At 46.2% G+C, this 17,202-nt stretch overlaps 1 protein-coding gene across 1 annotated transcript in view; it reads right to left on the bottom strand.

Moving 5' to 3' along the window:
- Positions 1-524: 524 nt before the first annotated feature.
- SUSD3 (sushi domain containing 3) overlaps positions 525-17,202 on the bottom strand; it is a 103,629-nt gene continuing 86,951 nt past the window's right edge. Inside the window, exons 4-5 of the mRNA XM_056524341.1 lie at positions 5,505-5,666; positions 525-1,022 (exon numbers count right to left, since the gene is read on the bottom strand). Coding sequence (XP_056380316.1) covers positions 815-1,022; positions 5,505-5,666 — 370 coding nt within the window. The 3' untranslated portion in view covers positions 525-814. The remainder of the gene's footprint in view (positions 1,023-5,504; positions 5,667-17,202) is intronic.

Genomic DNA, 17,202 nt, shown 5'->3' on the forward strand with positions numbered 1-17,202 from the left:
AGTGGTCTTCAATCTGCGGACCTCCAGATGTTGCAAAACTACAACTCCCAGCATGCCCGGACAGCCAACGGATGTCCGGGCATGCTGGGAGTTGTAGTTTTGCAACATCTGGAGGTCTGCAGGTTGAAGACCACTATTGGGTTCAAAATCTTTAATTTTGTAGATTTTGCACCTAAAAATAGGGTGCGTCTTATACGATGGTGCGTCCCATAGGGCGAAAAATACGGTAATTACAAAATCTTTCTTCGAAAACTTTCACAGGGATTTGTGTCAACATGGTGAACCCCCAAAGTATCATGGAAGGAACAGTACGTACATTGTAAATAGATGTACAGGTTGCTTTCTTCAGGCTGTAGCAAAGAGATTTTGGCTAAGACCAATAAGTGAAACCATTAGTTGTGTCGGTACTTCCATGGGCATTACTAAATAAAAGGAAATCATATCAGAGCAATGCAGAACATGGATACCGTCCTATTAGATGCGGTCGATCCCGCTTTGAAACAAATCTCATGACACTGTATAAATCTATAAAAGAATTTCCTGTATTGAAAAGGTTGTATTTTACAAGAATCCATATATCATTGCACATATGTACAGTAGCAGATCACTATGTAATGCACCTGGTATGGCAGTTGAGGAAAACATCCTAGGGATCGTCTCATCTGAGGGACAAATTCCTCTAAATCTCAGTTAATGTGAAATCCGGCAAGTTTTCCAGGAAATTTGCGCTATTGTTTTAATGTCAAAAGTCCATTCATTCCTAAGGCACATAGTTATAACAAATAGCAGTCCTGAAATACTGGAGTCCGCGGTGTTACTCGGGAACGTGGGGTTCAAGTCTCCTCTGAGTATCTTTTTCGTGTCCATAAATTTCAACAACGTGCATTCCGCTAATAGTTTGTATTGCAACGCTGGAGCCGGGGACAAGAGGTCTGCTCGAGCGGTCTTTACTGTGACAATACCGACAATAGCCTTCTCTACATTTAGGTGCCCTGCGATCCTTACTGTGGGCATCTTGGCATCTGCAATGGGAAAAATCTTGTTACTGTAGAACAGGGCAATATACTTGGTATCCATTGAAAATTTGGAATACAATGTAGTAATAAAGTTTGTTTTGATTTAGGTGGACATACTCCTTTGGGTCACACAGGGTGCATCTGCAGCTTATCTCACGCTGCGGATTGCGCCAATAGCAGTCACACAGGACTGCAGGGTGAGCTCCCGGCTGCGGCAGGGTAGCTCTGTGTGCCCATTTGTAGCAGCGGATTGGAAATCCGCCGCTACGAGCGGACACACGGAACTATCAGGCCACAGTCGGGAGCATGCTCTGCAGTCCTTATGTGTCTGCCATCGGTGTATTCGCAACGTCAAATACGCTGCGGATACACTCCATGTGACCCTACCCTAAGCGTAAAAGCACCTGCCAAAAATTGTGTAGGTTCCCATGGCTGTAATGGATCAGCTTCTTTTTCCTGCATATTCTACAAATGCTCAATCCTTTTGACATCTGGAAGAATTGGAGGCCAGGTCAACACCTAGAACGCCTTGTCATGTTCCTCAAACCATTCTTGAACAACGTTTGTAGTGTGACTTGGGCATTATCCTGCTGAAAAAAACTACTGCTATAGGGTAATACTGATGTGATGAAGGGGCATATTTGGTGCATACAATAGGTAGGTGGTTTGTATCAAAGAAGCTCACACTGCTTCCTTCCTATAGTAAATACTGGTGCTATCTCAACTTGGCCATTCACATGATGTTAGGCTATGTTCACACACGCTAATGTCTACACGGAAAATCTCAGTGCGGATATTGCCATGATAGTGGAGCGGCAAAACACACCGGCACTAGGACCGCTCAGAAATGACGGCAATGCATTTCTGTGCGTAGTCTGCAGAAAGAATAGAGATGTCTATTCTTTCTGCGGATACTGGAATTTGAATTGCCATACCAGGTGTTTCCGATGCGGAAATTCTGCTACGTGAACAGTGCAGCAGAATCCCATTGAAATCATAGTCTCTGCTGCTTCGGAATCTCTGCATTGGAATAAGGCACTGAGATTCCATGCTATGAACATAGCCTAAAAGACAAGAGGATTCACTAGAAAAAGCCACCTTGCTCTAGTGCTCTATGGCCCAGTTCTGAAGGCAGTAGACAGAGGTCATGAGTGTTCTTCATGGCTTGTGGCTAAGGGTATGTTCACACTATGGATTTAGCACGGAATTGCGCGTCGGAATTCCGCAGTGTGAACTCCTACCACTGGTGTGAATGGGTCTTCCGCGGACCTGTTCACACTGCTGAATTTCAGTGGCGGATAATTCCAACACTGAAATTGGTCCGCATAAAGAAAGAACATGTTCTTTCTTTGCGCGGAAGTCCTCGCGCACTGCATAGCCGTCAATGGTGACGGCGCAGTTCCGCGCGGCCCTACAGCTGAAGTATTTCGGCGGCGGCTTCCAGGATGGACTCTCCGCTCGAGGAATTCTGCAAGTGGTGGTTCCGTTCAAAATCCGTAGTCTGAACATACTCTAAGAAGGTGTTCTGACACCTTTCTGTCATAACCAGCATAAAAGTGGTTATCCATGATTAGAAGAACAGAGCTGATTTGTTTAAAAAACAGTACCCCACCTGTATGGTATTGCAGATTAGTTCCATTGAAGCGAAAACAGCAAGTTGTAATACCACAAACAACCTGAGGACAAGTGTGGTGCTGTTTTTGGAAGAACTTAGCTCTGCTTTTATATTCCTGGATAACCCCTTAGGTTTTTCAGTGATTCATGCTACTGTAGCGTTTTCTGTGGGATCAGACCAGATGGGCTGTCAAAGAAATGTCCCCTCTTGACAGGAGCCATTACCATGAGAAAATCAATGTTATTCCCTTCACCCGTCAGTGGTGTCAATGCTATATAATGATGGGTGTATATATTACAAAGAAACACTACAAGAGCAGACTGTTGACCGGGTGACTGCTGTGAATCTCCTTGCAGGAACAAATGGGCCCCAGTGTACAATTTGAAATAGAGCCACAGCGTTTTCATGGACACATTTTGTATGATTCCTTTGTGCTCCACATTTTCCATTCTCTGTGGTTTGTGAAGAACAATAAATCAATGGCACACCTGTTTTCTGTACCTGAATGAGAGTGATAATCTAAAATGGCATTGGTAACATAATGGCCCCATAACAGTGCTATTCACTATGATCACAAAAGAAGTAGAGCATCTTTATTCATCATCATTTCGACATTATTTTATGACATTGAATATAACATAGTGAATGCTGCAGTGTGTTTGTCATGAGCGTGAGAAGGTGAGACACCATAACAGCAGAGAATAAACAAAATTATAATACAGCCAACATCGAAATCAGCTTTAAAGGGGTACTCCGCTGCTCAGCGTTTGGAACAAACTGTTCCGAACGCTGGAGCCGGGAGCTCGTGATGTCATAGCCCCACCCCCTCATGACTTCACGCCGTGCCCCCTCAATGCAAGTCTATGGGAGGGGGCGTGACGGCTGTCACGCCCCCTCCCATAGACTTGCATTGAGGGGGCGGGGTGTGACGTCATGAAGGGGCGGGGCTTTGACATCACGAGCTCCCGGCTCCAGCGTTCGGAACAGTTTGTTCCAAACGCTGAGCAGCGGAGTACCCCTTTAATGGTTCCTAAAACACTAATCTGATCTGTGAGGGTCCAACCTCTGGGACCTCCAGCAATCCCTACGATGAGGAGATTGCAAAAGAGAAAAAAGGAATTTTTCTTGCAGCGCTGGACCAAATTGAGTTTAAAAAGACCAGGTTTTTGAATTGTATAATCGGGTAGCGTTTATTACAAACACATCAACGCGTTTCTGGCCCAGAGTGGGCCCTTCATCAGGACAAGGTGCTAGTCTGTATTTCACTTGGGGCGCAGTCCCTTTTTTCCTTTTATCTCTTACAATGAGGAGATGTCACACCTGAGTTTTTCTCTGCACAGTGCCACTTCTAAAATGCTGATGGGGCCACAGCTTCTTAATTCTATACATTGTGGGGGTCCTGTTGGTTAACCCAACTGGTTGACTACTGACTGCATACCCTATTAATTCTTTAGTGGAATAGCCACTTTATAAAGGCCCTATAATCTTTTGATCCCATTCTAATATGGGCCCTGTCACTTAAAAAATAAGTTTAGCATGTCAAATATTTAGATAGTTTGGGGGTCTGGGTATTCAGACATCCACCGCTGGCTAGAATAAGGCAGGAGAAGTGCACGCTAAGTGTGTTCTCTCAGATCTATGTGCACATGACCAAGACAGTCTCCTATTGAAAGTGTATGAAACAGTCTCCTGTCACACGCACAAAGATGGGAGAAGCGGCACTCAGCTGTGTGCTTCTCCCTGCTCATTCTAGTAATTGGTGGGGGCCTGAATTAGACTATTACTGATAAAATTTTTTACTTTGCACAGAAATAATAACTGAGATGGGCAGTTGCTGTGGGGAAAATGTGTCACAGGAACAAGTGGTAACAAATGGGGACTGGAAGTAGGGCTGGGTTTATACCGGTTCATACCGAATACCAAAATGTTTGTGCTGCACGATATGAATTTTAATCCATACCGCAATACCGGTTTGGCCCCATCCCCTCGGGAAAGAATGAATCAGCCCAGCGCTGCGCTGTCCCCACATTGGGGAACTACTCACTTGTCACCCGCGATGTTCTACCCCTCTAATTAATTATTAGCCCAGCGCTGTCCCCATCAGGGTTCTACTCACATGTCACCCGCATGCGCTGCCCTCCTCGTCCTGTTTGTTGCGGCCTCAGCCTCAGCCGGTGATAGGCTGAGCCCACTGTCATGTAAGAAGCCGGCTTCTTACATGACAGTGGGCTCAGCCTATCACCGGCCGAGGCGGAACATCGCTGCGGCCGGTGATAGGCTGACGGCTGTCCGACGTTCCCGTCCCCAGCGTAAGTCCGACGTAGATGCGTTAAAGTTTATTTTGTTTACCTTCTGCAGCCCGGGCATAGGGATACCGCACAGTATAGAGTGTCAGCGCCAGCGGCCGCAACAAACAGGATGAGGAGGGCAGAGCATGCGGGTGATATGTGAGTATTTACCCCGATGGGGATGTGGGCTGATAATAAATTTGGGGGGGCTAGGAAATACAGTTATATACTGTGGAACTGCCAAAAGTTTAAAAATACTGTGATACACACATTTGGTCATACCGCCCAGCCCTAACTGGAAGCCGTACCGACGGCTGTTGTGAGGGATCAGGGGAAGATATCCATTTTTTTATTTTCTTTTTATGGTGCCCACAGTCAGATATCTCATTTTTGTTTTATCCCTGGACAATCCTTTTAAATTGCCCTAGTATATGGCCCAGAAGCAAGCCCCATGTGACTGTTAGCCCTACTGGGGACAAGGCCTAACTGTAACAGTGGTAAATGTAGAATACACATGTGAAGGTGCAACATTTGGTTAAGCAATATATTCAGGAAATGGTTGAACCATGTATATTTATGACTTGCCTACAAAATCCCTGGTTCTCATAGGCCATATTTATCCAGTCGTCAATCCTCGGCCGGCTCCCTGGCTTGTTGTTATTGTTATTTCTTCCTTTCATTGCAAAGTAGGCAGCCTGCATGTTCTCCAGTTCCTCACATTCTAATTGATGCCACATGACCTTGTCCCTGCACAATGAGAGATGACAAAGGATTAGATGAATACGGGAGACAAATCTTCGCCATATCGTCAGCGCACTTTCTTTCAGAGCCACATCTTACAGCCCAGATCTCAGTCTTATGTCACAACTTGATACATTTCGCTGAATGTTACATTCTGTTTGTCTTCAATTCACAGTTGAGAATATTAACATGAATCCATTTTGATCACGCACAACCTTTTCCGCTTTCAGCTTCGCAGATTCATTGTTTGGAAAAGCTGCTTATCCTGCTATGCATTTTATGGAAAAACAGCAGAGGCGTCGATTCTGAAGTCCTAGTGAGGAAATTCTGCGTGTTCTCTAGAAATGAGAAATAGACTGATGGCTCAATCACGGCTCAGCCTCCCGGAAAAAACTTTTTATTTTTCACTTAGAGATCACTGTATATTCGGCTGTATTCACATCACGTTTTATGCATACACCGGAGGTATACAATGCTTTCTGACTTTTTTGTTGTTGCCTTTTGTTAAAATAAAAAATTCTGCACATATAACCCATAATGAGAATGTGAAAACAGAATTTTAGACATTTTTACTAATTCATTGTAAAAGTAAAATTTTGCATGGACATTCCCACTCAGGGGGCTCTGGCCCCCTGAGTGGGAATGTCCATGCTAAATTTTACTTGATCCTCTCTGGGATGTTTTTACACCTTGATTGAAGTCACCTGCGGCAAATTCAGCCGATTGGACAAGATTTGAATAAACACACCCCTGTCTATATAAAGGTCTCACAGCTGATAATGTATATCAGAGCAAAAACCAACCATGAGTAGGAAAGAATTGCCTGTACAGCTCAGAGACAGGATTGTGGAGGCACAGATCTGGAGAATGGTACAAAAACATTTTCTGCTGCATTGAAAGTTTCCATGAGCACAGTGGCCTTCATAATTCATAAAAATGGCCAAAGTTATGAGAAACTAGGACTCTTGCTAGAGTTGGAAGCCCCACCGAACAAAGAAATATAGGGAGAAGGACTGTGGTGAGAGGGTTGATCAAGAACCCGATAGTAACTCTGCCTGGGCTCCAAAAAATCTATGTGCAGATAGGAGAAACTTCCAGAAGATTTACCATCACTGCAGCCCTCCACCAATCTGGGCTTTATTAAAGAATGAAAAAGAAGCCTCTCAGTAAAACACATGAAATCCTACTTGGAGTTTGAAATGGCAGAACATATAGTGGTACTGTATATATGTGTTGTGCGGTGGAATAATACATGTATTATCATTTCAAAAGTGCAAATGCCAAATGTAAGCTTATCTAAAGAAAAGATTAGCTAAAGCTCTACTAACCATGTGCATATGCTGAAAACTACACTGCAAAACCACAACAATGCACAGTAACACACAGGCCCAGATTAAGGCTGCCTGGAAGACTGAGCACTTCATTATGATGCCCTCCCCCCCGACAGTTCCCCAACATTAGGTGCAGTATAGTTCCCCCACATTAGGTGCAGTATAGTTCCCCACATTAGGTGCAGTATAGTTCCCCACATTAGGTGCAGTACAGTTCCTCCACATTAGGTGCAGTACAGTTCCCCCACATTAGGTGCAGTATAGTTCCCCCACATTAGGTGCAGTATAGTTCCCCACATTAGGTGCAGTACAGTTCCCCCACATTAGGTGCAGTAGTTCCCCCACATTAGGTGCAGTACAGTTCCCCCACATTAGGTGAGGTATAGTTCCCCCACATTAGGTGCAGTATAGTTCCCCCACATTAGGTGCAGTATAGTTCCCCCACATTAGGTTCAGTATAGTTCCCCCACATTAGGTGCAGTATAGCTCCCCACATTAGGTGCAGTATAGTTCCCCCACATTAGGTGCAGTATAGTTCCCCCACATTAGGTGCAATATAGTTCCCCCACATTAGGTGCAGTATAGTTCCCCCACATTAGGTGCAGTATAGTTCCCCCACATTAGGTGCAGTATAGTTCCCCCACATTAGGTGCAGTATAGTGCCCCCACATTAGGTGCAGTATAGTTGCCCCACATTAGGTGCAGTATAGTTGCCCCACATTAGGTGCAGTATAGCTCCCCACATTAGGTGCAGTATAGTTGCCCCACATTAGGTGCAGTATAGCCCCCCCCACATTAGGTGCAGTACAGTTCCTCCACATTAGGTGCAGTATAGTTCCCCACATTAAGTGCAGTATAGCTCCCCACATTAGGTGCAGTACAGTTCCCCCACAGACATACAGCCTTCAGCCATATACAGTGTATGGCTCGAGGCTGTATGCCTGTTTACTGTCCCACTTCAGTATTCCGACCACCGGCCCGGGGTCACAATCTACTGCTATGGCCTATGGGCCATAGCAGTAGGTCCCGGGAATGAAGGAGCGGAGGTCAGAACACTGAAGATGACATTCCGCTGGTCACTTACCATGCGCGCGCGTCCTCCTTGATGCTCCGCTTTTCTTTTATGGGCGCACGCAGGGACGTCAGTGACGTCACTGCGTGCGCTACTTCCCGGCGGCCCCTGGGTTTTTAAAGTTAACGCGAGGGCCGCCACAAAGAGGTAACCGCCGGGACATCCTTGTGTCCTGAAAATATTTTTTGGGACACCGGCAGGGCCTGATAAACATGGTGCCGGATGGAGCGGCATCTCCAGGCCCCTGCGTTAAAATAGGCCCGGCAGCCCGCACAAACGGCAAGCACAGACTGACCGGCGCAAACTCCTGGCCCGCGGGCCATTTGCGGCCCACGGAAGAAAAGATTGTGGCCCGCACCAGGAATGTGAAATTTGTATTGCCCAACGCCCGGGACATGCAGTTCCGGGCGCCGGGCAGGTAACTTTTTCAGGTATTTAACACTGCTTCCGGCGAGCAGTGTTAAATGCCGGAAGGCTTCACTTACCCTGCCCTCCTCCGCGTCTCCAGTTGGCCGGCCTGAGTCTGATGAGGGACGTCGCGCATGTGTCGTCCCTCCGCAGACCCGCGCAGGACTTCAGTGACGTCACTCGCCCCGGGGAGGAGAAGCGCAGGACAGGTAAGTGTTTCTATATGTTTGTGTGTCTGTGTGTATATATGTGGGAGACGACGACAATGCTACCTAATGTGGGGAGCCTGCTACTACCTAATGTGGGGAACCTGCCACTACCTAATGTGGGGAACCTGCTACTACCTAATGTGGGGAACCTGCTTCTACCTAATGTGGGGAACCTGCTACTACCTAATGTGGGGAACCTGCTACTAACTAATACTAACTAATGTGGGGAACCTGCCACTACCTAATGAGGGGAACCTGCTGCCTACCTAATGTGGGAAACCTGCTGCCTACCTAATGTGGGAAACTTCTACTACCTAATGTGGGGAACCTGCTACTACCTAATGTGGGGAACCTGCTACTACCTAATGTGGGGAACCTGCTACTACCTAATGTGGGGAACCTGCTACTACCTAATGTGGGGAACCTGCTACTACCTAATGAGGGGAACCTGCTGCCTACCTAATGTGGGAAACCTGCTACTACCTAATGTGGGGAACCTGCTACTACCTAATGTGAGGAGCCTGCTACTACCTAATTTGGGGAACCTGCTACTACCTAATGTGGGGAACCTGGTGCCTACCTAATGTGGGAAACCTGCTACTACCTAATGTGGGGAACCTGCTACTACCTAATGTGGGGAGCCTGCTACTACCTAATGTGGGGAGCCTGCTACTACCTACTGTGGGGAACCTGCTATCTACCTAATGAGGGGAACCTGCTACCTACCTAATGTGGGGAACCTGCTACCTACCTAATGTGGGGAACCTGCTACCTACCTAATGTGGGGAACCTGCTACCTACCTAATGTGGGGAACCTGCTACTACCTAATGCGGGGAACATGCTACCTACCTAATGTGGGTAACATGCTACCTACCTAATGTGGGGAACATGCTACCTACCTAATGTGGGGAACATGCTACCTACCTAATGTGGGGAAACTGCTGCCTGCCTAATGCTCCCCCCCCCCAGAAGTAGCACCCCCATCATCCATAAGCTCATGCTATTACCACACAGGGGTAGGGGGAATGGGGGGGGGGCTGCTGGTAAATGATGGGGGTGCTACATCTGGTGGGGGGTGTTGCTGGTGGATGATGAGGGGTGCATGATGGGGGCATTTTATGTAAGGGGTCCATGATGGGGACATTACATGTGAGGGGCGCATGCGGCCCAGCCTCACAGTGGCCCCCAGATCCAGGGGGGGGGGGGGGTGGAACGGGGCAATTGCCCCTTGAGATTGTTGCCCCTCCTGTACTATAGCATGGTGGAGCGGGGGCTGTCAGCTGTCCCGCTCCACCACTCCCCCCCCACAGGACAGGGGGCACTATATGTGAGGGGCACAGGACAGGGGACATTATATGTGAGGGGCACGGGACAGGGGGGCATTATATATGAGGGGCACAGGACATGGGGCATTATATGTGAGGGGAACAGGACATGGGGGCATTATTTGTGAGGGGCACATTACATGGGGGCATTATTTGTGAGGGGCACATGTCAGGGGGCATTATATTTGAGGGGCACATGACAGGGGCCCTCAGTGTCATGTGCCCTTATAATGCACCTATAATGCCCCCCTGTCCTGTGCCCCTCACATATAATGCCCCATGTACTGTGTCCCTCACATATAATGCCCCCCCTGAGGGGGCAGGACATGGGGCATTATATGTGAGTGGAACATATATCTACTTTGATAAAAAGGCCCATCACAATCTTCAGCACCAGGCCCATGATGCTCTTAATCCGGCCCTGGACACAGGAATGTCCTGAATGTGATGCGGGCTCCCTGCGGGCCCGGGGCCCGGAGCAGGTGCTCCATGAGCGCCAATGATGATCCGGCCCTGGAAACACAGATGGAAACTGCACGGCACAAAACAATACTTGTATAGCATAAATAACAGATAGGAAGCAAGAAGCCTTTATCAGCTCTTGTGACGGCTCCTCCTGCTCCCTGTAGTCTCATGTGACAGGAAGCAGTAATTGCTTCCACCTTACATTGTCCTGCTGTGAGCAAAGATGACGGATACCAGTTCCCTGGGGATTGTTTTAGGTTCTGCACCTCCGTCCGTGTACAGGGAAGATAAGTTGTCTGCTCCCATTCATCTGTGACAGGTGGAATAGTGTCTATCTGTCCTATCTATCTCATATCTATCTATCTATCTATCTAATATCAATCTATCTATCTCATATCTATCTATCTATCTATCTATCTCATATCTATCTATATCTATCTATCTATCTAATATCTATCTATCTATCTCATATCTATCTATATCTATCTATCTATTTCATATCTATCTATATCTATCTATCTATCTAATATCTATCTATCTATCTCATATATATCTATCTCATATCTATCTCTATCTAATATCTATCTATCTCATATCTATCTGTCTGTCTATCTCAGATCTATCTATCTCATATCTATCTATCCATTTACTATCTATCTATTTATACATCTCATCTATTTCTATATCTATCACAAGTTGAATATTCTAGATGATTCCAATAAACCACGCAGCATAAGAGATACCAGAGTACAGCACTCATGTATCTCCAGCTCTTCCATAGAGAATACAGGGAGCATGTGCCGACACACCGCTCCATGCACCCCTACCCACCAGGTTCAGACACGTAGCAGCACATTTTAAATTACTGGAGTACCCCATGCCTGTCCATGCATCTTATGAGGGCATATAGACATCATATAGGGAAGGTTTCCTTTATTACTCAGGTTGGAGAGGCACTAAGCAGGAATACCAATTTGAATAGGCATTATATGATAAGATAACTACCTTGCAGTTAGTTGCAGTAGATATATGTGACTGGCTACAGCTTCTCCCAGAGATATCAGCTAAACACTAGGGGTTATAGGAGCCAAATCAATGTCAATGCCGGGGGAGCTTATTCTCGTAAAGGAGTTTCCTTGCTCAGACAATCTGAATTGGGCTCATATACATTGTAGAGCACATGTCTATGTTTTATAAAGTTCCAATAAAAACTTGCATACTTATCCTTAAATGGGTATTCTCATTAAACATATTTTTTTTTTAATTTAAGAGATTATGCCTAAATAAAAATCTTTCTAATATATGTCATTAAAAAAAATCTCTTTCACACTTTATTTTACATTTGAAATCCTGGCCACTAGGTGTCACCCTACATGGTCCAGGAATCCTTCCCCCCCCCCCCCTCACATCGGGCACGTTCGGACCACTGCTGGCCGGCAGTGTGGTCCAGCGTGGTCCGAAATGCGCATCCTCAGCTCGCTCTCTGCCTGTATATGAAACAGGCAGAGAGCGAGCACAGTGCTCGTGCACACGTGGTGTGCATAATGTAAATATCCCTGCATCTCCCTCTTCCCAGTAGAGCTCGTGCGCGCACGGCGCACGTAATTTAAATATGGCTGCCCCCTGCATCTCCCTCTTCTCAGTGCAGGAAGACGGGCGGAAGCCGGCCGGCCAGGCTTCAGATGACGTTGCACCTGCCGGGCCACGCCCACTTCCTGCCCTCCGCAGTGAGCTCAACACTGAGCTACCGAAGAGGATATTAAAAAGGTAATTAAATTGGGTTTGACTTATTAATAAATTCAGGAATAGTTATAGTGTCAGGGACAGAGGAGGGGGATTAGGGATAGGGGAGGGGGATTAGGGATAGTTTCGTTTTTGATAGCTACTCTTTAACATTTACAGTGTTATAAGTCATAGAAAAAGCAAACAATGCACTTAAGGGTCTATTCACATGGCAGAATTTCTGCTTGCGGAATTCCGCCTCAAATTAAAGAACATAGACTTCTATGGGATTCCGCACTCCCAATGGGAGGGCGGAATCCCATAGAAGTCTATGGGCTTTAATTTGAGGCAAAATGCCGCAAGTGGAAATTCAGAAGTGTGAATGGGAGTGGAGTGTGGGAAAAGAAGTCTATGGGCTTTAATTTGAGAGGAAATTCTGCCATGTGAATAGACCCTTAGGCTGGGTTCACACTACCACCGGCTGGGATCTCTCTGCCGGAGATCGAGCCGGTCGCACTAGGAGCGCGCGGACTGCATTGCCATCCCCAAAGACGGCAATGCATTTCTGGTTGGATCTTTTGGGAGATCGGCTCAGAAATGCATTGACATCTATGAGAACGGCAATGAAGTCAGCGTGGTCCTAGTGCAGCCAGCTTCATCTCTGGCAGAAATTCTGCCCAGAGATTCTACAGTGTGAACCAAGCCTTACTGTTCATAAAATATATATTTTTGAAATGTCTATTTTCCTTCAGTCAAATGCACTGCATTCATTCATTAACAATATTTGTTTCTAAACATCAATTTCAATGGGATCTGGATGGTGTGTAAATGACTGGGCAATGGCGTTTGGTGACAAGGACCTTGAGTTTATTTTTACCATGTAATTAGTTTAATCTGCCACCTTCTGTGAGTTCTCACCATTCAGGGAGATTTCATCAGGGCTTGGCACGGTGTGCGGACAACGTGGAGAGGTTTGTTTACTGACACTGATGCAGGCAGACACTGCCAAAGAGAATATAGCGTGGCAGTGCCCTGGTCTATACCCTGGAGTAGGTGACAGTAGTATATTCACAACATTAACATCAAACCAATCTGCTCATCTCTTATGCAACAGCCTACTGAATGATGCAAAGAGCAATAAGATTTCGGCTGGCTTTTTCATAGTAAATGACATATTGATGTAGATTGGCAATGACAATTTTTTGCAGGACTCAATATTTGGAAGGCAAAGGGATGAGGCCAACATGCCTTATAATGCTGCCGGGTCATGCCTTGGTTTTTATAGAATTCAATTATTTCTTGAAGCTATATATATATATATATATATATATATATATATATATATATATAGACATATATGTGTTTATTCTGTATATTTTGTGTGAGTTTAGCTCTGTAGAGATGGGCAAATGGCAGTGACAGCGACAGTTCAAATTTGGGGCTTCTAATGCTGTTTATTCTCCGGTGCAGTATTCACATTGGCATAAAATAAAACAAAACCTACTTGTCCAGCACTAGCTAAAAACTAGCCCTCACTATAGAGGTCAATCAACAAAACAAACTGTGGTGAGGGTGTGATGAGGGCAGATGGAATTACCCTAGGGGCAGATGGCATTAGACCCTTGTGTTAGTGATGCCAGGGCATAGTTTAACCGCTGGTATAATTGACTTGGACTGACTTGACTATGACTGACTTCACCCCTTTCTGTAGCTTACCAGGCTTTGACTTGACCTGTGGGGCAATGGACTTGAGAAACTGTGGCTGCGTAGTAGACTTTGGCGTCCTCTGGACTCCAGAAACACACCTAGGACTTGACCTTGCTGCACTCAGCTTAGCAGGAACTAGAGCAGAGCTCCAAGAGAGTGAACTAGTCCCTCCCAGGGCTTATATGGGGGAGACTAGGAGGGGTCCCATAGGTCACCCTGTAGGTCATATGGTCACTGGTACCTTCCCTGATCACATGACAACATTACTTAAAGGCATAACACATTTTATGTACAATGCACTATATGAGAGGCATAGAGGTAAATGCAAAAGGCAAAGGTGCAGGGGTGGGGGGAGGGGGCAGGAGTCACTGGATGGAGTCTGCTGGACAGGGCAGCTAGGGTACAGGGGTGCAACTCCTGTACTGGGCCACCACAAACTGCCCCTCTTAACATCTGCCGTCCTTGGCACCCAGTCCTGGAGGGCAGATGACAGAAAGTGGCCACTGGGGCCTGGAGAAACATATCAGTTCCTGGGGCATTTACAAATGTCCTTTCTCAGGACTGACACACAAATAACTGGGAAAGAGTCCATGTGGCATTGATTGTAATCTCCTTACATGCTGCATTTTTGATAAGGGTATTTGAAAACTGGGATAATGACACATGTGGAATTTTTAAGTCTTGCAACTGCAGACTTGAACACATATTTAATTTGTTTGTATGCTTTCTACCCGAATGCCTTAGCTGCTGGGGCCCTTCGGCTATAGCGACTTCTCCCCAGAACATTACATAAAAGGATATACACTCTCTGACATGATACAATAATATATGATGGTTTTACCTACATACATAATAGCTCTGTCACTGTACATGTTTATCTAGGCTTCCAGGAGAACTCTCTGACCAGTAGAGCACCCTGTAAATGATGGACAGGAAAATGGCTAGACATAAGACATTATTGACTATTATGGACTGGGTAATAAAGATTGGTTAGCTACAGTCCTGACTAGACATGACATTTGACGAGTTTAGATACACACAATGCTATGTACAACACTGACTTTGCTATACATGAACTGACATTAGCATTATTTATGCTATACTGACTATTATACAAAGGCACTATCACTCTCTGTACCTGGCTGGAAACTGTCCCTGTTTTGACCTTTGGGATCTGTGCAGCACCATCTCTGGAGAATCAGGAACGATCAAAGCTTCTGGAGCTTCAGCGGCTCTTCTTCAATGAACTAAGGAGCCATCTGGATTCCAGATCACTGGCATTTGTACTGGAGACATTGGAGATATCGGAGACATTGTTGGCACTCTGGAGACAGACGTATACACTGGAGCCAATGAAGACAGAGCAGGGACTGGCCTGTTGACTAATGTTGGTGTGGTTAGTCCCTGGGTCAGAGGTAGAAAGAAGAATGCTGGCTGACTTGAGGAGAACATGGGGAAATCCATGGATGGGTGCATCCCTTTGCCAGGAACATACTACCTCGCCGGTCTGACATCTGGAGAAGGCAGTGCTGGGAGCACTGGTAAATCTTCTTTAAGACAGATCTTTATGTGATTTCAGCGGACGACTTGTGACTCATACCCAGACTTCTGAACTTTGTACACATCGGACTCGGGATAGGGTATAGCCGTTACTGTATAGGGTTCTGTCTCCCAGATGGAATCTAATATGTTAGTCCTCGGGAAATTCTGTAGCCAAACTTTATCACCCACCTGGAGTGGTTTGGCGGAGGCATGGTGGTTGTAGTGTTCTTGTTGTCTTTGTTGGGCCTCGCCCATTTTCTGACAATCTCTTTGGCCTCTTGAATCCTTCTCTGATGGTCAGAAACCCACTCCAGGGATGCTTGAGGAGAATTGTTGAGCGGGGCCTGCAACCCAAATGTCCGGTCTTTCGGCAGTTGCCCATGTTGTCCCATCATCAAGAAGAAGGGTGTGTATCCGGTTGAGCAGTGCACTGTATTGTTGTTAATTTTCAACAACTTGCGTAGTAACCGGGGACATTCTTTTTGCCTTGACACAGAGGCTGCTCGCAGCATATGAATGAAGACTTGATTGTTACGTTCACAGAGCCCGTTCCCCTGAGGGTGATAGGCAGTGGACCGGAGCTTCTTGCAGTCGTGGAATTGACAGAATTGTTGGTGACGTTACAGGCAGCACATTCACTGCACCATTTTTCAATGTCGATCCGCATTCCAATCCAATAGAATCTTTGCCTGACAGTGGCTTCGGTCTTGTGGACTCCAAAGTTTGCCGGTTGGTCAGGAAATGCGTTGAGGACCATCGCCGCATCTCTTCGGGGAACCAGAATCTGAAGTCGCTCACCAGAGACCGGATCCAAAGAATGTCGGTGCAACAGTCCTTTGTGCACAGTCATTTCCTCTGTCACCACAGATGTTTCAACTCATAGTCACATTGGGCCCAGCGTAGACAGGTTGGTACCTTTTTTGCCAACAGATCCCCCATAACTCGACTTTCATCTTGGAGTGTCTTCCAGGTAAATAGGTCTTCTTTAACCTTTTCGGACCTGAATTCACTGTCCATGAGGGTGGTCACAACATTCTGGTTCACAAATTGTTGATAAAATGGGGGCATCTCCACCTCTTCCCACACGTCCTTGACAGCTGGTTCATCTGAGACAGTACATCGGCATTGACGTTTGACTTGCCTCTTCTGTACTTGATGGTGAAGCTGTAATTAGCTAATCTTGAATCCCATTGCTGTTCAATGGCATCCAACTTGGCAGTGTTCAGGTGGGCCAACGGGTTATTATCCATGCGGACAGTAAATGTCGTGGCAGCCAAATAATCCTTGAACTTTTCTATCACAGACCATACCAGGGGGAGAAGCTCCAATTTTAATGAGCTGTAATTGGCATTGTTCTTCTCTGCTCCTTGCAGGTTACGGCTGACGTAGGCAATCACTCTCTCTTGTCCTTCCTGGACTTGGGAAAGAACAGTTCCCAGACTATCAAAACTGGCATCAGTATATAGCTGGAACAGCTGACTGTAGTCTGGATACGCCAAGATGGGTGGTTCTGTCAGTAGATGTTTAAGAGCTAGGAAAGCTGTCTCTTGCTCTTTGGCCCATTCGATAGGTAGTCTTCCTTTGTAATATTCCTTTGCCGTACTCCGTAGGAGAGCTGTGAGGGGTTCTGCAATTTGGGCAAAGTGTGGGATGAAGCGGCGGTAGTAGCCGGCGAGTCCCAGGAAGCTCCTGACATCTTTCACCGTGCTTGACAGCATCCACCTTTTCAAGATTTTGCTGGACTCCCTCTGCGCTGAAAA

This window comes from Hyla sarda, chromosome 6, assembly GCF_029499605.1.
Source record: "Hyla sarda isolate aHylSar1 chromosome 6, aHylSar1.hap1, whole genome shotgun sequence".
Classification (NCBI taxonomy): domain Eukaryota; kingdom Metazoa; phylum Chordata; class Amphibia; order Anura; family Hylidae; genus Hyla; species Hyla sarda.